Source organism: Danio aesculapii, chromosome 8 (assembly GCF_903798145.1).
Source record: "Danio aesculapii chromosome 8, fDanAes4.1, whole genome shotgun sequence".
Lineage (NCBI taxonomy): Eukaryota > Metazoa > Chordata > Actinopteri > Cypriniformes > Danionidae > Danio > Danio aesculapii.
This window is the reverse complement of record NC_079442.1, coordinates 14,723,722-14,749,485: the sequence shown is the minus strand read 5'-3', so window position 1 is coordinate 14,749,485 and position 25,764 is coordinate 14,723,722. Positions and strand designations below refer to the sequence as shown.

General features: G+C 35.9%; 2 protein-coding genes across 2 annotated transcripts in view; both read left to right on the top strand.

The window, feature by feature from the left end:
* The window catches only part of ralgps1 (Ral GEF with PH domain and SH3 binding motif 1), a 218,384-nt gene extending 212,283 nt beyond the window's left edge, over positions 1-6,101 (top strand). Inside the window, exon 21 of the mRNA XM_056463269.1 lies at positions 1,394-6,101. Within this exon, the coding sequence (XP_056319244.1) occupies positions 1,394-1,423 (30 nt within the window). The 3' untranslated portion in view covers positions 1,424-6,101. The remainder of the gene's footprint in view (positions 1-1,393) is intronic.
* A 7,013-nt stretch (positions 6,102-13,114) lies between these two features.
* On the top strand, positions 13,115-25,413 carry LOC130233307 (beta-1,4-galactosyltransferase galt-1-like). The gene is made up of 2 exons (XM_056463268.1): positions 13,115-13,312; positions 23,953-25,413. Exon 2 carries the CDS (start codon positions 23,967-23,969, stop codon positions 25,275-25,277), a length of 1,311 nt encoding a protein of 436 aa, XP_056319243.1. The 5' UTR covers positions 13,115-13,312; positions 23,953-23,966; the 3' UTR covers positions 25,278-25,413.
* Positions 25,414-25,764: the final 351 nt, after the last annotated feature.

Here is a 25,764-nt window from a genome sequence, read left to right as displayed (position 1 = left end):
GCTTGGTAGTACTGGTGCTCCTAACTTTAAAAATGTAGGCGCACCAGCCAAAATTTAGTGGCACCCACCAATTATCGCAATGTTACCACAAGTTTTATAAACAGATTTATTGCATTTGAAATCAACACTAATCACCGGCCCTGCACGCACTGCTTGACATGAATTCAATAATGAATCTGTTAACGATAACTGTGCTGTGTTCTCACGGGTGGTGTCCGATATTGCACAGATGCTTTTGACATATAACTTATTAAATGCATAGGTCATTTTAATAGCAATACCGGTCTTTTCATGAGCTGCAATATTAGTTTGATCTTAGTCAGTGCAAAACCTTTTGCGATGGTGTACCTGGTGTTAACGTTTACATATAGCTGCACGGCTGACATTATCTGGCGATTAAATAAAGGATTAAGCAGAACCTCTAGTGCTTTAAAATGTGTAGATGTGGCAAACAGTTACCTAAAAATTCCGTCCCACAGACTTTACAGTGAACGCTTTAGTTATTTTCATAGCGGACTTGAAGCCAATGGAAGTCTTTTATCCACTCTTCAAAAAGTGTAGATGGTGGATTAACATTTACCACGTGATCAATAATCAGATGTGCCATTATTTGTAGCTTTAGGTGTTTCTAAATCTAAATCTGTCAGTGTTGTTTTCATTCTCATCTTCAGCGCTTTACATTTTCGCGGTTGTAGCTCCTGTCATCTGAAGACAAGAGGCGTTGACTGAGTGATTGACAGCTTATTTTAACCAATCATTCATGTTCAGTTCTTAAAGCAGTGGGCCAATAAGAAGAGCGCAAAGGCGGGGAAAGCGTTGCGGGCTTTGAGCACCACTTGGCTTTGTTTACTGCGGCAAGTTGACATGACAAGTTTTAAACTGTTCCTGAGCGCTGCGTTTCAAGTACAAAGATGCATTCTGCCTGAATGCGTCCTAAATACTTTATGAGTTTATCAGTTATATCTTTTAAGAAATCTGAAAATATTAGCTTTCACTTGTAAAACTGAAAAATATTTATTATAATCGCTGAAAATTACACAATTTTTAAATCACTCTCACGACCCCTTGAAATTACTCTGCGACCCCTGCAGGGGTCGCGACCCCCAGTTTGACAACCACTGCTCTACATAGTTTACAAAAATGGTATTTAATATACATCTTGTTTTTGTAGTTCACTGTAAGATTTTTTTTCAGTTACAGTTTATTTTGCTATCTCACTTACATGAATGAACATATCCAAAAGTATTTGGTGTCTGAATAATTGCTGTGGATTGTGTAACAGGAAGAAAGCAAGGCTTCGATTTATCCAAGGTTTAACTGTTTCGTGTAAAAATCGAGAGTGTGTGTTTACCTAACTTGTTAAAACCAGGAATACTGCATTTGTTTTCTGCAGATGCCAGCAAACCTCATGTCCTTTGAATAAATGTTTTTTTGGGAAGTGGGACATAAATAAAAGGAACAAACCTACTGAAGAAAGACATTGCAGAAGAGCTTGTGAGAAGAGAAGGACATGTTAAAACTGAAGGACCTGACGTAGTTGGAAATGTGGCAGCTGTATCTGTTGAAAAAGTCCAATTCATTCAGACCTTGTAGACACGAGTGAACTGATAAAAGTGTCTTGAGTTCAGTGGTAACACTTTACAGTAAGGTTTCATTTGTTGACATTAGTTAATGCAGTATGTAACAGGAACTAGCAAATACAATAATGGTATAGCATTCATTATTTCTAGGTTAATGTTTATGTTTAAATAAGATGAAATTCCCTACTAAATTATGTTAATTCATAATCCATTAATCAAATACAGCTTTAATTTTAACTTAAAGGGACAGTTCAAGATTTAGGGCAGCTTCCTTTCCTTTAGAAGATTATTAAAGAGGATTTTTACTGTAGCCAATACTGTGTTTCTTGGTGGAACATAAAAGCAAGTCTGTATCTACTGGCACTTTGAGAGTAAAAAACATAAAAGACTAAACAAAATTAATACTCATATCTCCTGTTGATACATTAAGATCTTACCGTATGTAGTGAAATAACCGGTCTGTACAAGAAAATAAACATTATTTACAGCGTTCATGAAAGTCTGGTATGCAAGATTCCTGCCATTTAATAATGTTGAGGTGAGTGTAGAGGCAGGCAATTAAATGATGGCGAAAGACAAGAGAAGATTATTTTGGAACATAAAGTTGCAGTTTTGTTCTTTGTACTGCAGTTGTCTGTCTGAGGATACTGCTTTACGTTGTGTGTTTTTATCTTTGCCAGTTCCTGCACCCTCTATCCCTTTAAGTATGAAGTTTGTACAGGATAACCTTGTTCTCACATGTAAGCTGATGCGGTTTGTATTAAACTTTTAGAGATATTTCACCTGAAAGTGAAAATTATTTATTCACCCTTTACTTGTTCCAAACATTTATGAGTTTCTTTCTTTTGTTGAACACTAAAGATGATATTCTGAAGAAAGTTGGAAACATGCAACCATTGATTACTCTAATATTTTATCTATTATAGAAGTTTATCTACTATAGAAGTCAATGGTTACAGGTTTCCAACATTCTACAAAATAACTTGTTTTGTATTCGATCAAATAAAGAAACTCGTAAAGGTTTGGAACCACTTGAAGGTGAGTAAACAGTGAGTAAGTATTAATTTTTTGGTCAGCTATCCTGTTAAGTTGCATTAGCCATTGCTTTAATTTATGAACTGCCAAGGAACACAGTTTTAGGTAGAAACAGTCTTTAAAATATTTTAAAATCTTCTAAAGGCAGACATCACCTACATCTTAAATAAACCAAAATTAGATATATTTGACACTTCGAACTGTGAACTATTCCCTTAAAATAATAAATTGCAACTGTATACTTAATGCATTAATTATGATAAAAGCCCTTTCACACTGAGTGGGATGCGATAAATTGAAGCGAATTGGCAACAAATTGTTCTTTCACATTGAACACTAAACAACTGATCAAATTCATGCCTGCACACTTTGTGGTGCAACCCAGCTGATGGACCTTTGGATTCTGATCACAGAAAAGAAGAAACATTTAAATGTTGGAACACAAATTGAAATATATTAGTTGGCGGGTAGCTGCATCAGTAACACAAACCAGTATGTTCATCACAAATTACAGTACCATCAATTCTGCAATTTTTATTCAGAGAACTTTTTGAAGTCACTGTGATTTTTCCAGGAAAGATACAAACAACAATGATAACAAACACATTTAGCATTATTCTTTTCCATAACACTTTCTTTGGCACTTAGACTGGTTTCCACTAGTCTTAGGGGTCTAAAAACACAGCACCCATTGTAGAGCACAAGGGTCTCCAAACACAGCCACTGAACACCTGTAAACAGAAACTTGCAATACTTTCCCCACCTACAAGTTCTTTCAATTGGTTGACTGCTTTTTAACTGGGCACTGCTTTTTTAAAAGTTATCTTCACACGGTATTTGAAAAATGCTTATGTGCACGGCGCTACCAAAGAAAAGAGAACAATAGACATGCTTGTCCATCAAGCATGTGTTTACATGGAACAACATTAGAAAAGTATCACACTGAAATAGAAAAAAATGCATTCTGTGTGAATGAAATCTTACACTTTTGAACAACAGCAGCTGCCCTATTCGGAGGAAATCTGACACACTGATTAAAGAAAGAAATTATTAAATTAATTTAATAGCTTTGCGGCTTTGTGATTCATTGTGGCCTGTGTGAACCGCTCCATAGGCATTTATTGTTTTTATGTAATATTGTCATCATGTTGCCATTTAACTTCACTCAGTGTGAAAGGGCTTTGAGAAATGTAAACCTTATTGTTAGTTTTATCAGCCAAACCTGCGGTACATGTGAAATATTTTGTAAATGAGGTGTAAAAAAAAATAATATTGTCTAATAGTTGTATTCATGTTATTCAAGTGCCAAAATGATGACCTTTGTATTGTTAAATCTTATGTTAAATGTTAGAGAGCAAAGTGAAAGAAGTCTGGAAAAGTAGCGCGGACTCATAACCTGCCTCCTACATCACTTTATAAGAAGTAAAAAAATAGGTGTACTGTAGTATGGAGGCATCTTATTAGAAAAAAAAATCATCTTGAAATGTGGCAGTGAAACTGGCAGTGCAATATATAAAATAGCAATGTATTTCTGTATTTAGATGCACTGTAAACCCCAACAGTCAACTTTATCAAGTGAAATTAGTGTAGTTAACTCATAATTTACTGAAAGGTAATTCTACTCATTTGAAAAGAGTTTTGAACTCAGTGTTGAAGGTAATGAGTTAATTAAATACCTCATTACTTCAACTTAAATGGAGTAAGTTCACAGTACTCATATAGATTAGTTTTTTTTTAACTCAAATTGTAGCAATCGGTTTCCTCAAACGGTTTGAGTTGTCTTAACTTATTGGATTTTACAGTGCTCAGTTGGTTTGAGTTCTCTTCATTTATCAGGTTTTACTATGCTCAAATTACTTCATTTACTCAAATTAATTAAGTTCACAGTACTCACTTGGATTAGTTTTTGAACTTAAATGGTTTGTTGCAATCGGTTTCCTCAAATGGTTTGAGTTACCTTAACTTTTCGGGGTTTTACAGTGTGCATTTCTATTTCTAGATTTAGATTTACATGCATGTTACACACATCAATTCAATTTGAGTTATATATTTTTCATTTAATTTTGCAACTTGTAAAGCATTAAGCTTAGTATTTAATTTTTAAAATTGGTCTGCAACGGCAAATGTAAATTATTTATATAATTACATTTTCATTTTGCACCAAACTTTGCACATATGTCAGAAACAGAAATACATTGCCGGCGGTTCTTTCCGCTGTGGCGACCTCTGAAATAGAGACTAATCTGAAGGAAATGAATGAAAAATACATTGCCATTTAACATATTACATTGCAGTTTTGCACATTACATTTCAAAACGATTGAATAATCTGATTTCACAGTGTAGATACATCACAGTTGTTTACTTCTTGTATTTAAAGATGACTATGAGATCAATAAGAGACAGCGAACAATAAACTGACATTCTTTATATGAAGGGAATGGCACATTAACATAATAAATAAAGGTGTTTAAATGTGGATCACTAACCGTGTAATATCACAAGGATGTTTATCTCAAACTTGGCATAGTTCAGTTCAAGGTTAACTGTGGATTAAATATGAGTGATATTTTGACATGAAGTGGGCAGGACCCAAAAGGTATGTACTGTAAATGTGGATGCTGTTTAGGTTTTATAATGATATTGTTGTAAAATGGACATTTAAATGAAGCCCCAGAAGCATGTGAAGGGAAAGAGATGGTCTGAATAATGGATGATGTATTCTTGGAAATACCACAATGATGTTTTAGTGCTCATCAGTATTCACATTATCTAATATTTCAGTGTATTATTATTTTTATTTATCTTTTTTTTAATGGTGTACATCAAAAGGCTTGTATATATTGTAAAGTACATTGCAAAGTGTAGTATTTTTCAGTCACAATTTTTTTATAAAAAGCAGGATTGAGACTTATTAGGAAATAGGGCACTTAAAGTTTAATGTGTAATGCCTTGTATATTGCAAAGTGGAGATTCTAATTTGTTAAATCCTCTACAAAATGGCATGGATCTTTGGACTAACTCACAGGTGACTTGTGAGTCAGTTCAGTAACAACATACAAACTTATTGAGAACTACAGTATGGGAAGAATTTCAGAAACAAAGCCGTGAAAAGATAATCATGCTTTAATTATTAACATAGTCCTATTGGTTATGAAACAAACAAAACAAGGGGCACAGTTTTTGATTGTTTTGTGTCACGTAAGCAACCATTTTAGGAGTTATATTGGATAGCACATTTCCACTGATGTCCTCAAGTATTATGTGGTTGCTACTTCCTTTGTTATGGTTACCGGTTCTAGTGAAAGCTCACTTGCATTTCTGTATATTTATGTCTTCTGCTAATGAAGGAGTTTGGTTGTTTTAATGCTATATTCAGTTCTCACAATGTGATGTCACTGACTCTTTATATGGTCTATAATCTGAAGATAGATGACCTTTTACTAACTCAGTACTTTTTGTGTTTGGTGTGTTGTCTTTGTGGAAATAAACGCTTAAATAAAAAAAATGGTTTCACTTATTTCACACTTCCATGCACCTTGACATACCAACACAACTGATTATATTTTGTAAGCATGAAATCTACATAATCTTGTTTTTACATCAGAATCATCCTAGTTTTAGGAACAATAAATAATAACTTGACTTCTAGTTAATCATTTAGTATCAGAAGTGGCTTATATGAAAGGCACAGGCTTCTAGATTAGGCTTATTTTACCAAAATAAAACATGATCATGTCTTAATTTTTAATTATTTAATTAGGACAGTAAGGTCTGACTTTGCTTAAACAAAAGTCTTGTCACTTAACATAAATAGTGTACAGTATAAAGTCATGGTGCAGGGTAAAAAGAATTAATATTGTGTATGACTCCCATGAGTTTAGACGACTGCATCCATACATCTCTGTAATGCCTCAAATAACTTATTAATAAAGTCATCTGGAATGACAAAGAAAGCATTCTTGCAGGACTCCCAGAGTTCATCAAGATTCTTTGGATTGAGTTTCAATGCCTCTTCCTTCATCTTACTCCAGATATGCTCAATAATGTTCATTTCTGGTGACTGGGCTGGCCAGTCCTGGATCACCTTGACCTTCTTTGCTTTCAGGAACTGTGATATGGAGGCTGCAGCATGCAAAGCAGCGCTATCCTGCTGAAGAATTTGCCCTCTCGTGTGGTTTGTTAAGTAATGTTCAGCACAAATGTCTTGATACCTCAGGCTGTTGATATTACCATCCACTTTGCAGATCTATCACACACCCCATACTGAATGTAACCCCAAACTATGACTTTTCCTTCACTAAATTTGACTGATTTCCGGAGAATCTTGCGTCCATGCAGGTTCAAATAGGTCTTACTTATGTAGTCTTCTGATGTCTGTGAATTTACATTTCCTGTAGAACCCAAAAAAGGTACATTTTAAAGACGTGCAAAAAGCTAGGCAATCAAAGAGTGCGATCTCTGCAATCTAAGCTGCCTCTCTGTGTGGGACTTGGCGCATGACGTTAAAGCTTATCGTAGAGTTCACATTCAGCCCCCAAACATAAAATTATTTGTTGCTAGCATGTGTCTCTCTGTGTGAAATAATGCAGAGAGGCACACACTGCTTAAACTTGGAATTTAACTTTGGCAGTTGATGATGGTGTTGCACAAGAACTCAAGTATGCAAGAAAGCTTATAAAGACTTACTGAAAAAATGGCAGTGTTCTGCTCTCACTTGGCCTCTACCCTGAGATGTTGATCTTTAGTTATTCTCTTTAAAAGACATCAGTGATCTGAGACAACACTTTCCATTCTCTGTGCTCATGCTGGTTGCACTGCAAAAGCGAAGTTGGGCAACATGTAAAACAAAATACTAGAAGAGAGAACCAATTGAACAAAAAAAAATACTGGTAACAACAAAGAGAGCAGGACTCCAAGACAGCCCCAGATGTCTGTATGTGCCATGAAAATCATTTGACCTTTGTTCTTTGTCACGCACACACTGCAGCAGTTTTGCATTGTGATTGTTATGACTAGCTATGAGTCTCTGGGGAATTTTTCGACAATATAACCTTTACCACATTTGATCTATCATGCTCTAAAATTTTACTAAAACTCCCCACTGATGGTGTGAACTACTTGACCTAAGTTCTACATCTTACCTTTGCCAAAATAATAAACGTAAGCAAGTAACCTTAACCATCCAACCATTCTCAACTACTTGAGCATCCAGGACTCAGGGATCCAGACTACCCTCTCTCTAGATGCTGCCTCCAGCTTCTCCAGGGAAATCACAAGGCATTTCCAGGCAAGGGACCTGTTTATCAGGCTTCACTTATTATCAGGCCCCGTTTACACTACTAGGTTTTAGGTTTAAATGCATAACTTTTGCTACGGTTACACCTTTCATCTACACTACCTCAGAGTTTTTGACCCCCAAAAACGGAGCGTTTTGGAAATGCTGAAGAGGCTGTTTTGTTTTTAAAATGCTGCTGCTCTGTGTCAAGGCTGGTTTATACTTCTGCATCGAGTGATCAGCGTGACCCATGCTGCCTGCCTTGCGCGTAGCCGTGCATTTATAGTTCTGCATGCTGTTTGTGTTGCTCTGCAATAACACTTCCGAAACGTTAGCTGGCAGTAGGTTTTTATGTTCCTCTGTGTTGAGCTTCTTCATGGGTATCTTGTTTTTTCTGAACGCTACAAGCAGCTAAAACTTGCTCATTCAGAGGCGGGGAACCAGCAGATGTGCAACAACATTAATCATAAAGATAAACACAAAACAAGTTTCCATCTGGAGCTCCTTCACGGGACTGGACACTTGTAAACAATCGCTTCATTGGCTCACGGCTCTTAGCGGCACCCACGTTCATCACCAGTGCCAAGCCGACCAATCACAGAGCTTGCGATACGCATCGTTGCGTCGTGTAGTTAAATTTTTTAAGAGGTGCGCATCAGCGTCGGCATCAGCCACAGCAAGGGTCATGTGCAGAAGTTTAAATCAACCTTCAGTGTGGATGGGGGGAAACATCTGAAAATGGAGGCGTGGCTGCAGACATTCGCCTATCTGATTGGGGACTTTTCTCAAAATCAGGTACACAAAGTTCAGTCTTGCATCCTTTCCTTGTAAGTTCAGACTTCGCAAGTTTGATTTGGAAAACAACTCCTGAGGATGCGTCTGGTAAATATTCAAAGGGAATGATGTACTTTATAACGTCATTTGCATCACCCTGCAGGCTACGTTGTTTCACTATCTTCACAATACAATGAAAACATGATATGAGGAACTGCCTATTTTCATTTTGATATTAACTTAACAGACAATAAAAATGTTGAGGCGTCGCATAGCTACATGTTTATATGACCATCATCTTCACTGTATTCACATATATCTTTAACAAAACAGAGCCTATAACCTAACTGCCTCCTTTCATTTTCATTGAAAAACATGAAACATACCATTTGCTGAATATTTATATCTGAATATTTGCAGAATATCAGTTGTAATAATCAAAAATACAATAAGTTTATACAATATAAAGGCAAGCAATCAGTCAAATGTGCAGAATCAGTGTTTGTGGGTATATAAATTAATATATTAACTTCCTCCTTGTGCTCAAAAAAAACATTACCTGACAACAAGTAATAGATTCAAAAGAGAGAAGAATCGTTAGATAGAGACACGACTGATTAAATATCAGGTTTACTATAGTGAGATGGGATCCAGTGGTAGATCTTTTGATAAACTGTCCGATGTGTGCTGCTCTCACCTGGGGAGGTGTACTCAAAGCACCCGCTGACTGCCTGGAGCTCAGATGTCCACATACGCTGCAGTGCATGACAGAGTGTGTGTGTGTGTGTGGTCATGTGATGTGCGTTTTCAGTGGTGTAGTGTAGACCGAGATCTTTTCAGAAATGCTTGGTGAAACACCAGTGTGGACGTGGAGTCTAGGAGGCCCGAGGCATCTTGACCGGCTTCTTTCAATGTGGAGGAACAGTGGCTCTCCAAGCATCCATGTGCCCTGTCACCCTGTAAAGTAAGATCCTTTTGGTTGCTTGTATCTGACATCTTGTCATTTTTGTTAGAACCCGAAGTTCATGGCCATAGGTGAATGAAGGAAAGTAGATTGACGAGTAAATGCAGTAGGTACCAACCGCATTCCTGCTTCTACACCATCTGTTCATCTGTCTGATTGTGTATATCAATTGTTACATTGAAGATAACATGAATCATTTGTGTTGGTTTCTATCAGCCAACACTTAATGATCATGTATAATGAGGGATGTTACATTTACAATATCCTGCAAATTTTTTTTTTTAATTGTCGAAACTGACATTTGCTGTATTTTTTGATAATTGTTTTCTGTTTCGTATAAAAAAAATATCTTCTTGCAGAGTGACGTATAAGCTTTGTAACCTTTCACATTTGTAGCCTTGCATACACTACATTCATTCATTTTCGGCTTAGTCCCTTTGTTAATCTGGGGTCGCCACAGCAGAATGAACCGCCAACTTATCCAGCATATGCACTACCCAAATCTATCCCTTTATGATCATCTTGTGATAGCAACCTCCAGCAGGATAATGCACCATTTCAAGCCCCCAGATAATCTCAAACTGAACATGACAGTGACTTCACTATATTTAAATGTCCTCCACATTCACCAGAACAATGTTTCAGAATGGGAGACTGACATGGGTGTTGCCGAGTTTTATATCACCTGACTAATCAAAATAACTTGTTCTACATTTCCCAGTGCAAAAGATACCATGCCACATTCGAATAATGTGTTCTCATATTCCTCTTGAGAACATGTTGGATTATTCAGAATCTGTTGTTCATAACAGCTGAAGGCCGGTCCGGTCTTTTTTAGACTCAATAGCCGCATTTCCACTATCGGGCCAGTGCGAGCCAGGGCTTTAATCGGGCCAGGCCGGGCCAATAGCCCGGGAGGTTGAGAAATGAGGCCGAAATCATGTTGCGTTTCCACTGTCGGGCTAGTTGCTTGCAGCGCGTCACGCAAACACCGCCCCCAGAACGTCCCCCGAATCAAACGTCACACAACCCGTCACACAACCATCCACTTCAGCGGGAACAAAAAACTCAAATTATAACCACAAACACAACCTGGCATCACTACGAGAGCTGGAAGATAGAGAACACCGAAGCGATTGCTTTTTTACTGTTTGTGGTCTGTTGGTGTAAGGCCAGACAGCGATCCCTGGATAAGGACATTCGAGTTCGGCGGCATTTACTTCGAACACAGATTTTGGCTGCAAGGCGCAAAAGAGCAGCCGAGCGACAAGAACGACGTCTCCTCTTTACCTGACAGGAAAACAACGCCTTTGTACGTAACCCCGCCCCGAAGCCCCAGTTGGCCCTCCTTGGCCCAAGGTATTCGGCGGGCCGAAAAAGGCCGGAAGCTGGCCCCAAGGAAGCCCCGCTTTGGCCCGATTACGCCCCGGAAGTGATAGTGGAAACGCGACTGGCCTTGGCTCGCCCTGGCTCGCTCGCTTTAGGCGCGATAGTGGAAACGCGGCTATTGAGAGTAAATACTTCAGCCCTAAAAATAAAAAATAAAATGTATGTATTTTCTTGCTGGGCTAAACTAAGAGAGGTCTTGCTATTTATACCAACACACAACTTTAACTGTCACTTTGGTTACAAACTAAAACACACACACAGACCTACATAACTACGACTTACTGTTTTTCTATATGTACACATGCATAGATACTTAGGTTAAGCTTGACTTCCTCTTTCTGTCTAACAGGATATTTTGACACTTGATCCACATCAAAACTTTAAGGTCTAAATCTTTGATGTTGCCTTTCATGACTGAGTTTGCCATTTAACTGAGTTTATCAATTTCTTTTGGCAATTTACAGTATCAAGTTCATTCATTACTTTCAATTAAAACATATATAAATTATGTACATGCAGCTGCTCTATTCTGTTACTTCAGTGCTTCTCCAATTTTCCAATGTCCTGTCTATAACTAATTTGTCTGGGCAACAAAAAAAATCTTTAAAATTTTCTTAATTCAACACTTCAGCAAGTTCAACACTTCAGCCACAGCATAGTAGGAAGGCAAGGCAAGTTTATTCATAAACACAATGGTAATTCAAAGTGCTTTACATTAACAGGAATATGGAAAAACAAGCAAACAAAACAAAATCAGAAAAACAAGTCAGTCTAACATATTAACATGTTGTGGTACTGATACATTTGATACTGACTTGCATTTGTACTCTTAGGCTTGCACTCTTGCACATATTTTATTGACCTTATTGTTCAGTGTGGAAGTGCGCGCGTTTTAGCGATTGTTTTAGAACTTCCGATTCAGCTGCATATAGGAGAAATGACTAGGAATAATAAACGGCAGAAAATGGTCAAACTACTTCAAATAAGTGTTTGCATGACAATACAGACAAAGTAGAATAATATAATAAGAAAATATCAGTTTGCAACACCAAGCAGCAAAACGAGCTGTTTTTTATGTTTAAAAAGGAACGGAAGTCAATGAGACCGGAAGTCTCGAGCCAAAATGATTTAAATGGCTGCACCCACTCATATGCGGAGAATAGCGTGAATAAACATCTGCATGTACCAAACCACAAACCCTCACATTGACGTCACTTGCAAAGCACATGTGCCTGGAGCATTTTCTTTTGTTTCTCTATCGCATTTGCACATATAACATGATGGTCATTGTGTTTTGAGTTTTTTTTTTTTTTTTTTGGATATTGTTGTTGTTTGCATTGCATTCGATTGTGGTAATTAGCATTTGTATTTCGCGCCACAATGCTAATATCAATTTGGCATGTGTAAAGTGACACATTAAAGTGTAAAACACCCATAACAGTCTGCATCTCTTGCTGTTGTTGTGTAAATTGGAATCTATATTTTAACTTTTGTTTGGCCTCAGGTTCAGTAAATGCAAATTAAATAAAAAAAAATATTATCATTAACTATGAAATTGAGAGGAGATGACAGATCCATGTCAATTACATCAATTGAATGAATCATAATGAAGTTATCGTGATCAATTTAAGTAATCCCTTATGGAAATTAGCCATGGTTTTACTATAATAAAACTGTAGTAAATATGACTGTTTTGTACTGTCGTTTTAAAACATTTTGAAACCATAGTTTTACTATTGTAATAGTGTAATACTATAACACTGTATCACTGGGTTACTGCATTAAACTTATAGTAGCCTAGTCATAACTGTAGAAACAACCGAACAAAAGCAGATTGTATTTGATCAAAGTTATGGAATTATGTCTGCAACAACCTCAAAAATATAAAAAGGTTTTCAATCATTTTTTTACAAATAAAAAACGAATTAATCCACTTGTAAAACCATTACAACAATAAAACCATGGCTACATTTCGCGAGGAAGCTTTTAAAACTCAGGATAGAAGACTATACACACCTATCAATTAGATAAGGAACTGTCTTTTAACTGTTTTATTTAACCTTGTGTTTAAAGCGCACTCCCGCCCAGACATCCATGACACACACAGCATTTTTGCTGCGCCCACATCTGAGCAGAGAGTAGCGCACTTTCGGTTCGCACAATCCGTGTATTTCAGGGTTTGCACTGAAAGAGGTGTGGATAAAGTGAATAAAAACAATTAAGACAAAAGGATTTGCCAGTGTCCAGATTCTTTGGAACGGTCTCATCAGAGGACGGCGGTAGCATATAGCACGTAAGTGTCTGCGTTATACCAGCTGTCTGTTTCGTTTGCTTTTATCATTTGCTTAGAGGAAGGAATAATTCGTTTGCTGACTTTATGAAGATGCTGGTTATGGCATTTTAAGTTATAGTTTGACTGCACTTCCCCTTTTCAACTTTACCCAGATGAAAAAAAATGACTAAAATCTTGTTTATAGTAAATACAGTTTTTGAACCAAAAACTAGCTGTAGCGTTCATAAACCACGTGCTCTAATAATATATCCAGAATAAAACACTTTACTGTAGCGTTGTTCATAAACACTATATTGTTTACTATAAATTACTACAGTATTCTTTCATGAGGGCGATTAAGCAGAATGAGAGTAGGCAACTAGGTTTCCCATTGAATACTACCAGTTATAGCTGTTATGAATTAATATATTCACATGTATACCAATAAACGAGTCTGTTTGTTTGTTTTTAGCTTTTAAACTATCATATAAATTTAACTATACTATCATATAAAAAATACTGTAATGGAGCTTTTTTTAAAGTCAGTCAATGGTCTAGTAATCAAGATTCACTTGGCTCCTGCCAGGTTTACTTTGCTTTTTAAAGATTGTATATAGACTATAAATTGATTCACTGGTTATACAGATCATTCACTGGTTATACAGGGAAAGGTCTCTATATAATCTTGCCTTTAATGCGTTGAGTTGGTTATTTTCTACACATGATTGCATGTTTATATTAAATTATTGTTTTACTCACTTTTTAAACAAAAAGAAAAAAATATGGAATAAGGTTAAAAAAATAGATCCATTAAAAACATCTGCCTTAACAAGAAAAAAGAAAAACAGTATTGCACAACACTCAAAATGCCAAGCTTATTTTATGGCTCTTAGCTATGAAAAAGTTAAAACAGTCATTGCTATTTTTACAGTCCAAGGATGAAATAACTATGACTAAATTTTCATTATTCATTTAGTCATTCATTAAAGCACTGTAAATCTACATTTATTCACATTCTTTTCTGAGAACGCATTTGCGTATGAGTCTGTGTGGCTAATCATAAAACTGTGAGAAGTGTTTTAAACTGCTTTAGGGCTGTCACTGCAGAAGCATGCCCCCCTTATTTTAACTTTTAGCACCTTAGCAGTTCCAGGGTTAATGGTACGACAGCAATGAGCTGGCACAGTATAGGATTAGGAGAGAGATGGCAAATAGTACAGGCTTGTGGTCTGACAAAATCAATATTATACACAGGTAGACCTCAAGCTAATACCAGACCTATAGTATCCATTGTGTGTAGTGCAGGGGTGCCAGACCTGGAGGGGCACATCTCTGCACAATTTAATTCCAACTTTAATTAAACACTTCCAATCAAACAAATTGAGTCCTTTAGGCTTGTTTGAAACCTACATGTGAGTGTCATGAAGAAGGGTTGGAACCCTGGAGCTTGAAACCGCTGCTGTAGAGCTACAGTATAGTCACAAACAGTACTAATTTAAATGACAAACTTTACTAAGATTTAAAAGAATACAATAAAAAGCATTAAATCACTGGAGCCACAAAACACATTTGCCCTCTACATGGACATCGATGGAACTATACAGCAGTGTGACTTCTATTGTATTTGCATGTAAACGTCCCTAGAATGGGAGAGTGGCTCTTATCTATGATAGAAAGCGCAAAATAAAATGCTTAATAGCTACCCATATTTATTTTCAAATGAAAGTATGGCATGTATACGCTTGTAAGTGCATTAAACAGAAATGTAGGTCTATTTGAGTCTTCCTGACATTCTCAACAAGCACTCATGTGGAGGTGAAATGCATAATTCTCTCATTCATTTTTTAACAAGGAAAGTAGCAAATCTGTGTTTTTAGTTTAGTTTACACTCTAAATAGGTCCTCATTTGCATACATAGCTATTCATGGTGGTTATATAGGCTCTATGAACACTGTAAACGTGGTGAAGATGCACACAATGGTGAGCCAGATCTCATTCCTATTGGGCTTTACAGCTTATTATCTATTGCAGCAGTGCTTTTGTACTGATTTTTGGGATGTTTATCATAGTCCGGGTGTTTATGATATGATATTATGTTATGATATAACATCCGTCGGCTAAAATACTCAGGAAACTTTACAATAAATAAAATCAATCTATAGTGTTTTATGTGATGATAGTAGGGGCACTACACTAATTTAACACCTCTAGCAAACAGCATATTAGCGGTTAAGAAAATAGGACAGATAAAGCATTTTCAATATGCGCTTTTAATTTCTGCTTCCTCTTGAGGCTTTCTCTCCATCCTCGCATGTTTAGAAACGCAGAAGATGTAAATCAAGGTTGTTGGTGAGATTGTGACGTCTGCTGCTGTGCTTGCTGCCAGCTGTCTCAGTGCAGTCACGTAGGCTTTTTCCAGCCAACATCAAAGTCCATCAACAATCTTTAGCTTCTAGTTAAAACACATGATAAAACACATGTAAAACAAAAATACAGAGCATAAATAGCGGTATATGCATTTATTTCAAAGGGCTGTAATGTCCTGGTGAAGCGAGGACAAATCTTAATAGAAAAATGCATCGCCTTCATGTAGTTTCCATGCTTCAAAATAGGTTTACTTCTGTGCACAGTTCACACACAACATTGCATGCTAAAATAATATCAAGCCATAGAGATACTTTGTGTTAATCTGTTAATATGTCCCTGCTCCATAGTATTGTTTAAGTGTGTTATAGCAGCAATAAATATATAAAATAAATATATAAAATAAAATATAAATATAAATAAAATTATATGGTAACACTTTACAATAAGGCTATATTAGTTAATGTTAATTACAGCATTATTTAACATGAATTAACAGTGAACAACACATGTTACGCATCACTTAATCTTTGTTAATGTTAACTAAACAAATATTAATGTGTAATACATTAATTATCATCAACTAATGGTGAACAATGACTTCATTCAGCATTACATAATCTGTGTTAATGTTTACCTACACAAGTTCTGATGCATCTCTTTATATTAACAGCCTAATTAGTTAATGTTTACATATACTAATGCATTTTTTTGTTGAATTAGATAGCATGGCCTAACAATGAACAACACATTTATTCAGCATCCCTGAATCTGATAAACTAAACATACATTAATGTGTTAAATAATCTATTAGCTAACATTATTAATGCATTAGTTAACATAAACAAATAGGCAAATGAACAAATGTTAGTAACACAATTGGTAATGTTGAAGTAGTTTACACTTTACAGTGAGGTTTATAATTCCATTAACTAATGCTTTATTAGTGATCATTTTAATAATACATGGGTAATAAACATGAATAACATACAAGTTGAAGGCCAGGTTTCCACTTTAACGCTCTAAAATTCCTGTTATTCATGTTTGTTAACTCTTTACTAACATAATTTGACATTAACAAAGCATTTGTTAATGGAATTATGAACCTTATTGTAATGTACTGTACACTACTTCAACATTATCTAAAGTGTTACTAACATTTGGTAATGTATCAGTTAACGCATTAATGTTTAGTTTACATATAGATTTAGTGTTGCTGAATAAATGTGTGGTTTGTTGTTAGGTCATGCTATCTAATCTATGAACAAATGCATTAGTGTATGTGTAAGTAAACATTATTTAATCAGTCTTAATACTGTATATTATGTATTAATTAGCACATTAATATATGTTTGGTTAACATTAACAAAGATTAAAAAATGTTTAACTGATGTGTTGTTCACTGCTAATTCATGTTAACTAAGGCAATAATTAACATCAGCTAATACACCCTCAATGTAAAATATTACCAATTAATAAAATAAATGAAATAAATGACATGTTTGAACGAATGGAACGCCATCTTCTGTAAGAGAGAAAATGTATATCTTAAATAATAAGTGAGGGCTGAATTTAGTTATAAATGAAGAGTTTACCAATAACTCACTAATTGTGAACATTTATATTAAAAAATATAAATATAAAACGACTAAATGTAAGAGTTCAGATGCAAAAACCTATAAATGCCTTCTAAAATTTAATTTTTTCAGGCTCTTATATCCAGGTTCAGTAATTTCAGCTGAGAAAAATGTTAATCGTAGAAGAAAAATACGGATAGCACTTGGCAGTTTTGCATCTGAATCATTTCAATATTAGCATATTGCTGCCAAATACAAATATGAGACATTTTTCATGACCCATTTTTCTTGTAAACACTGTTTTGATTAAATTTGAAAGTAAAGTTTGAGTCATTCTCCATACTTGAGGTCTTAAAGTGAGAGGAGCAGAACACCCTTGTTTTAGGAAACTGTTAAAAAAAGAGAAATAGCCTCTACAAATGAGCACAGTAGGACAATTAAATAAGCAGACATGGTAACTAGTGTAAAAAGAAATTAAAATGACCATAATAAAAAATAATACATTTCCAGTTTTAATTAAAAAAAATGGAAATGTAATTAGTTAGAAATAAGTAACCCATGTCTAGTCAAACTGACATATAGTAGTATATTAGTAATTGTGTGACCAGTGGATAGATAGAGGGCCCTATCATACACCTGACACAATAAGGTGCGAGATGCGTTTGGCACGATGTGTTGCTATTTTCAGACCAGCGCAACCCTAATTTTCACATTTAGCGTCACGTTACTTAAATAGCAAATTCATTTGCACCACTTTGTGGACTCATGGGTGTTCCAGTCTAAAAAAGGAGGTGTGTTAAGGCGTATTGTTGGCATGCTGCTATTTTGAGGAACTTAAATAGACTGCACCATTGACCAACTAAAAGCTGGCCTAAAGTCCAGCGCAGAGCACGTTATTAGATTAGATGATTAGATTCAACTTTATTGTCATTACACATGTACAAGTACAATACAACGAAATGCAGTTTAGGTCTAACCAGCAGTGCAATAGCAGCAAGTGCAGGATAAAGGTATAAATTATAAAGTGCAGTTATAGAAAAACTGGTGATATTTACAGATGGATGTACTATGAACATTATATACTGGTGTATTAGCTATGAACAGACATGTACAATAAATGAATATATGTACAGGTTGCTATTAATAATCAGAAGTGTGCAGATAGATAAACATAATTACAAATGTATGTGTATATGTACAGTGGGTGTGTACATGATTACAAATATCCATGTAAAATGGGTATGTACAGTTCAAATAAGTGAATCAGTGCAATGATTATGTGCAAATTTAAATGTGCAAATGTTAAATAGTGCAGTGATTGTGAGGAGTTTAAGTTAGAGGAGAGTGGGGGGTGTATTGGGGGGGCAAAAGAGTCAGTGAGGGGCAGAGTTCAAAGGGGAGACAGCTCTGGGTAAAAAGCTGTTCCTCAGTCTGCTGGTTTTTGTCCGGGGGAGCCTGAAGCGCCTGCCGAAAGGCAGGAGAGAAAACAGTCTGTGAGCAGGGTGAGAGGTGTCCCTAAGAATACTGCATGTTCGGCGCAGACAGTGTTTCTTCTGGATGTCCTCAATGGCTGGCTGTGTAGTCCATGTGATGCGTTGGGCAGTTTTCACCACCCGCTGCAGTGCCTTATGCTCAGCAACAGAGCAGCTTCCATACCAGACTGTGACGCAGTTGGTCAGGATGCTTTCTATTGTGCAGCGGTAGAAGACAGCTGATGAAAGCTGGTTCTTCTTAAGTTGCCTCAAGAAAATAGGTGCTGGTGAGCCTTCTTGACCAGACTGGAGGTATTGGTGGTCCAGGAAAGGTCCTTTTTGAGATGTGGGTCCCCAGGAACTTGAAGGATGAGACAGGCACGTTATGACATTAGACATGTTATGCACCTATGCAAGTCCAAAATGTGTACACATTGCTTAATACACACAGGATGTACAGCAATACACAAATATCTTTACATATTGAAAAATTGAAGGATTAAAATGTTACAAAAATGATTATTTTCTACATAAATATAAAAATCACTCCCTCCATACCTCATCTCGGGGGTCTTTATTCAGTTTATTCAAGACAATTTGCTTTAATATAAAGTCATTATTATAAGCAGTATTATTTATTATATGCATATTTATATTTGTTTTAATAAAAACAAGTTTAGATTTGTCCACCTGTCTCAGGTTTTGGAGACGTATGCATGACCATATGTGCCATAAGAATAGGACGTGTGTTTGGATATAACTCAGTTTTTTAACCACACTTCATTATTATTGTTCATTTATTCATTTGCTGGAAATTAGAACTGAATTTAGAAATAGTTTTGAAACAAATCTTTGTGCTTAACAAACGAAATTAAATATGTAGGCTGATGGATGTCTTCAGGGAAGTGCAAACAACATTGTTTCTTTATCCACGAAAGTAAATGAGTAAAGTAAAGAGTAAAAGTAAAGTAAAGAGGCTGCAGATGCCCTGTTTAACAGTTTTCTCGCTACTAAAGCATTCGGTTTTTTCACTTACAAAGTCCACCATGCAAATACATGTAGCAGATGCACCATGGCGGGAAGCATATGACTTTTAAAGGGAATGGAAGATGAGACTCTGATTGGTTTAATGCATGTTATGCTCAAAACACGCCCATAATTAATTAAGAGAATAAACACAACCCTGTTAGACCATGCGCCAGGGTGCAAAGCATATTTTTCTGTCCTTAAAACAGCAAAAGTTTTGGACATGCACTTAATGCTTTTGAACCATGCAGTTTAGATTTTGCGCCTAGATCGTTAAAATCATAAACTGCAAAAAGACTTTAACGGCCATGAAGTTTAAAAATATTTGACTTGATGCCTGTTTCATAAATACTTTTTACTTTTTTCCACCAATAATTTGGTTCCTTAAAGCTAATTCAATGTAGTTCAGTCACTTCACTAGCTGACTAACAGTAATATGTTCTGCTCACTCTCTAAGCCACATGGGTGAACTGAGTACAGGAAATTCAACACCCATCCTGGCCAACTGTTGGAGACAGAATTAGCCTATAATACTTGACAAATGCATTTACAATTATGAAACTGATACTGAATTTTAATACATTCTGTAATAACATTAAAGCATGTAATAGGATAAACGACATCAAAAAATATCTAAAATATTTAAAATAAAAAATATATAATAATAATAATTGTTTAGCTTTTAACACCTTTTATATGGCACTGTTATTTGTTCAATACGTACAAATTTAAATCAGTTGAAATAAAAAATACCACCAGATAGATGCATTACTTTTGTTCGTGCATCTCCAGCATAAACTTAAAACACTGGCAAAGAAACTCAACACAGTGGAATATAGAAAGCCCACTGCCTGCAAGTGTTTCAGAAGTGTTATTGCCTGAGCAGCACAGACACAATGTAGAAGTATAAATGCTTACAATGGCAGTGGCTACGTGCAAGGTATGTACCATGGCATACGCCAACCACTCAACGCAGAAGTATAAATCCCCCACACAGCAAAATTTCTCTGGCCCAGCTCTGGCCCACACAATCAGATTTTGCTTGGCCCACATGCCGCAGTGAATTACGATACATGATTGGACCAAGTCTGGCTTCCAGACAAGGGCCAAACATGGACCATATCTGGGTCAAATCTCAGCCAAGTTAATAACTCGCCTTAAATGTGCCGCCTTAAAGACAATGCCATCTCTGCCAAACCCGGGCCATGTTTGGCCCACATGCTGTATGCCAATACCGGATTAACCGTAATCGAATTATTCCAAATGCACTATAAATAGCCTGTCTAGCCTTTCATTTCCCCCTTTCCTCCTTTACCAGGGGGAGCTCTCAAGAACCTGATCCCATACCCCCTTACATGCTCATTGACCAGGCGGGAGCCCTGGGCTCAATAATCTCTCACGGTTCTTTTCTGGGACAGCATGCCAAACCTGCTATTATTATCAAGCAATATCTAAGTGTGAACTTTTGAATATAAAAGTAATGCAAAAACACATTTAATAAATGATAACTGTAGAAAGCCAAATCCCAGACATTCAAGGAGCCTTTCCTGTCCAGAAAAAAAGAGGACAAATGGTCACCTAGGTTGTGCTGCTTTAGCAAAGGCTTGGAAAAAACATAAATCGAATCATAGTGCAATGTTGCCTGTCAAGAATGACTAAAATATTTAGATTTTGTTTTTAATAATTATAATCATTTATTTAAATTGAATGCTGAATTTGTAAAGAATTGCTTTAGTACAGTTATAGTCAATAATATAAAATAAATAAATAATGTCTGGCAGCAGGGCAAATAATGCACCAGGAGCACCCATGGAGCTAAAATGACCCCTAAAAGCATGACAATCATTAAATTGAACAATAAAATAAAACATTTAAAAAAAAAGGAATTTGCTATGAGAAACAAAATAACTCATTTGACCTTTGGACGGTAGTTAACATGTTATTTTCCCATTGCAGTGCTCTTTTTACGGTTACTGCTATCATAAAAAATACACTTACTGTCATAATTTGTGTTGCCCTGTCTTATGCTTTTATATGGTTCTCTGTGTTTTGTGTCACTCCTTGGTTATTCTTATGCCACCCCTATTAGTTGCCCTGGTGACTGTCTCTGCCCCCTTGTTACCCTATTATCTGCTCAGCACTTGTGTTTTTGAGCCCCATGGTTTGACCCCCAGGACTGTCCTGTCTTGTTTTGTCCTTTGTTTTGGATATATTAAATATGGATCCGCTTCTTGCCTTTGCATGCACACTCATTAGACTTATTTGTAAATTTAAAAATTTACAGGATGCACATTTGATGTCCGGCAACAAATATTCTAGCAAAATGGATATTTTGATAAGAATTATTGGGCTATTATTCTATTGTGCTGACAGCCAAATGGACATTTGCATGACTTTCTAAAATTTAAAGAAGAAATATATACATGTGACATGTAATTTACTCTATGCACTGAGGCAATCACAATGTCTCAAATACTTAAAACACCACAAATAATTGTGTTATTTCTGGAAATACTGAATTGTTTTAATTTCAGTGTAGTTTTAGTCAAATTAACTGTAAACTTAGTCAAGCAAATCTAGATTTAACAAATTAACTTGTTTGGGTAGGTCATTATACATTAAGGATAACTTTCACTGGCACAAACTAGCACAAATGAAGCACAGACATAATGTATAAGACTATTTGGGCTGAATCTAGAGCATGTGGAGAGACCACAGAACGACCTATTAATATTATTTTAATATCTGAAACACCAAAGCAGCACAAGCAGATTTTAAACAGATATTTACATACCATCTCAAGTGAAGCACAAACTATGAAGGCTATATTGTTGACGTTTTGAATAGGGTAGGAAGCAACTTCATGCAGGTGCTGCAGTGTGGTGTACAGTCGATAGTCATTTTTATGTGACCATTCTGAAATGTAACAAAATCGACATCAAATATTCACTGTAAACTTAATTTCCAATCTTACTCACCACTAAGGAATTTGCTTGTGCAAATATATCTGATAATCCATATTGTTTTACAAATATTTAGAAAATGTGTTGAAATGACAGCCACCTACCTTCTTTGTGTTCACTCTTGACTTGCATAGTTTGCTAAATTTGGTCACTTCGGTTTTTGTTCTGAAATGTCACTGCTGAAGATCAGTTTAGATTTATTTTTAAGAGTCACTGTTGAAGGAGGATCCACTAAAGAACACAATGGAGATACTGTAGACTCACTGCTGAATTCTGTTGGTTTACAAAGAATCATCACAAGCTAGGTCATCCAGAACCATTTTTAAATATAAAACTAAAAAAAACATGCTTAAGCAAAGCTTGTCATCATTTAGTGACACATAATATTAAGATCTGTGGTACTGTATGTTATTTATTGTTGATTATGAAGTCATACATATAAGATCCCCATGCACAACCACTGCATAGTGTTGATTATCCTTAGTATGCTGCAAATGAGTGTAAAAATAAAAACAACAGTCTAAAGCAATAGTCTCAAACTCAATTCCTGGAGGGCCGCAGCTTCTCATAGTTTAGCTCCAACCACCTCCAACTCACATCTGCTTAATAGTCTCTTAAACACCTTGATCATTTGGATCAGCTGTGTTTGATTAGAATTAGAGCAAAACTGTGCTGAGCTGTGGCCCTCCAGGAATCTAGTTTGAGGCCTATGGTCTAAAGTATATAAAATGGCACAACCACCTTACATCATCAAAAGTTCAGAAAAAAAAATAGTGTAGCCAAAATAATAATAGAGGCAGCTAAAACACTCCAGAGTTCCCTTGGAGTAAATGTCACATAGACACTTGACCTTTTGTATTCTGTATTTAAATGTGTAATATTCCTTACGTGAAAGTACATTAAAATAATAAACCATTGTAATAATAGTAATAAAGAACCTGACATCACTTAAGCAGACTCAAATGAGAATGATGTCATTACTGTAATATCATTTTGCACCTACCTGTTGTTGAAAGTACAAGACCAGACTTAATGCATACTTTCATTTCATTAGAGTGATTATATTACTGTTATATTTAAATACTTTTTTATTTATGATTAAATGAAAAAAATGGTTTGGTGATCAATGAAAAAATCAAGTTAAATCCAGTAACTCAAATTTTGTTAATAAAAGTTATGTATGTTTTATTAATGTCATTGCTTTCCACTAAGTTTGCTTATTGTGCATTTTATATGTATTTATTTGCTTTACTTCACAGATGCTGAGTGACAGATGGAAAAAGAAAACAAATTTATAGTGCTTCTTCTACTATCATTTATGGCCACCATTATTGGCACATTGGTTTTGAAACTCAAGGATAATCAAACCATAAAAACTCATCTGACAAATTATACAGTCAAAATCCAAGAGGCTTCACGTTTAATAACGGCCATCAAAAACTCTGAGCATTTCATGGTTTCTGCATTTATTGACCACAGACTGGACGGGGCCATTCGAGTCATCAGCATAATAAAAAGAAACAATCTTCAGCCTCTTTACTGTGTTTACTGTACCCCCGAACATGTCTGTGAAACTGTTGAGACTGAGGTCCAGATACACGCAGACCATTTTGGTTTTCCTTTTCATGTCTCAGATGTCATTTGTAAAGGCAAGAATATGCAAAGTGCATCACATGTTCTCTTAACAACTCAACCAACAAAATATTTAGACAACCTTAATATGGAGTATTTGCTGATCAAAAATAATTTGGTAACAGACCGTTTCAGGTATAACTTCACTGTCTGCATCTCCAATCTTTTTGGAAGCTACAACAATGTACTGCAGTTTGCTCAAACTATGGAAATGTACAAACTTTTGGGTGTACAGCATGTGGTCATCTATAATACCAGCTGTGGTCCAGACTTGAAGAAGCTTCTAATACATTATGAATCAGAAGGGATACTGGAGATTGTTTCGTGGCCTATTGACAAGTTTCTGAATCCCTCCCCAGGCTGGAATTTTCAAGAACACAAGGGCGATCTCCATTATTATGGTCAGTTAGTAACACTCAACGAGTGCATCTACAGGCACATGTATCAATCCAAATATGTTCTTCTGAATGACATTGATGAGATCATCATGCCATACAAATACACACATTTACAGTCTCTTATGGAGGACCTCCAGTCTGCTGATCCCAGTAAAGGAGTGTTCCTCATAGAGAACCACATATTCCCTAAAACACAGTTTGAGGACAGCGGGAAGTTCAAGCGAAAAGAATGGAATAATATTGCTGGAATCAATATCATGGAGCACATTTACAGAGAACCTGAACGAAAGAATATTTACAATCCCACAAAGATGATAGTCAACCCAAGGAAGGTAGAGCAGACATCAGTACATTCCTCTTTGAAAAACTTTGGAGGCAGTTACCATGTGCCATTTGATGTATGTAGGATTGTGCATGTGAGAGTCCCGCTGCAGGGGCATCTGACCAAAGAGGAACTCTTCGTAGACAAAAGAGTCTGGGACTTTGAAAAGGATTTGATACCAAATGTTGATAGAACTTTGAAACTTTCTGGCCTCCTCAAGGATTCCACCTGAAATGTTTTCATCAATGATTTGAAGAAAAAAATGCCATCATGAAATCCCTACAAAAAAAAAAGAAAAAAATTCCCAGCACAATTAAACTAAGCCATTGAGGCTACTCAATTTCTGAAAATAAATGAAGTGTAACTTTTCTGAGTTATTCATTCACACACATTGAGCCTCATTTATGGAAAATTCTGAAATATAGGAGTACATTCTGAGTAATTTCCAGCAACCCAGTTTTTTTTTTTTTTTTTGAAAACTCCAGATTCACCAAACTTTCCATAAACATTGCTATGATTTTGAATCCACAGAAAACTTGTATCTAATTCTGAAGACTATAACTTAATATAAAAATGCAGTCACCATAAATGTTACATACTTTTGTTGTTCAGTTGTTTCACAACTACCGTAGGATTAGACAGAAGGGTAAATAGTGATAGTGAAATTATGTTTTACCCAAATATGTAGTTATCAACTTACCTGACCAAAAGTCCTGTAG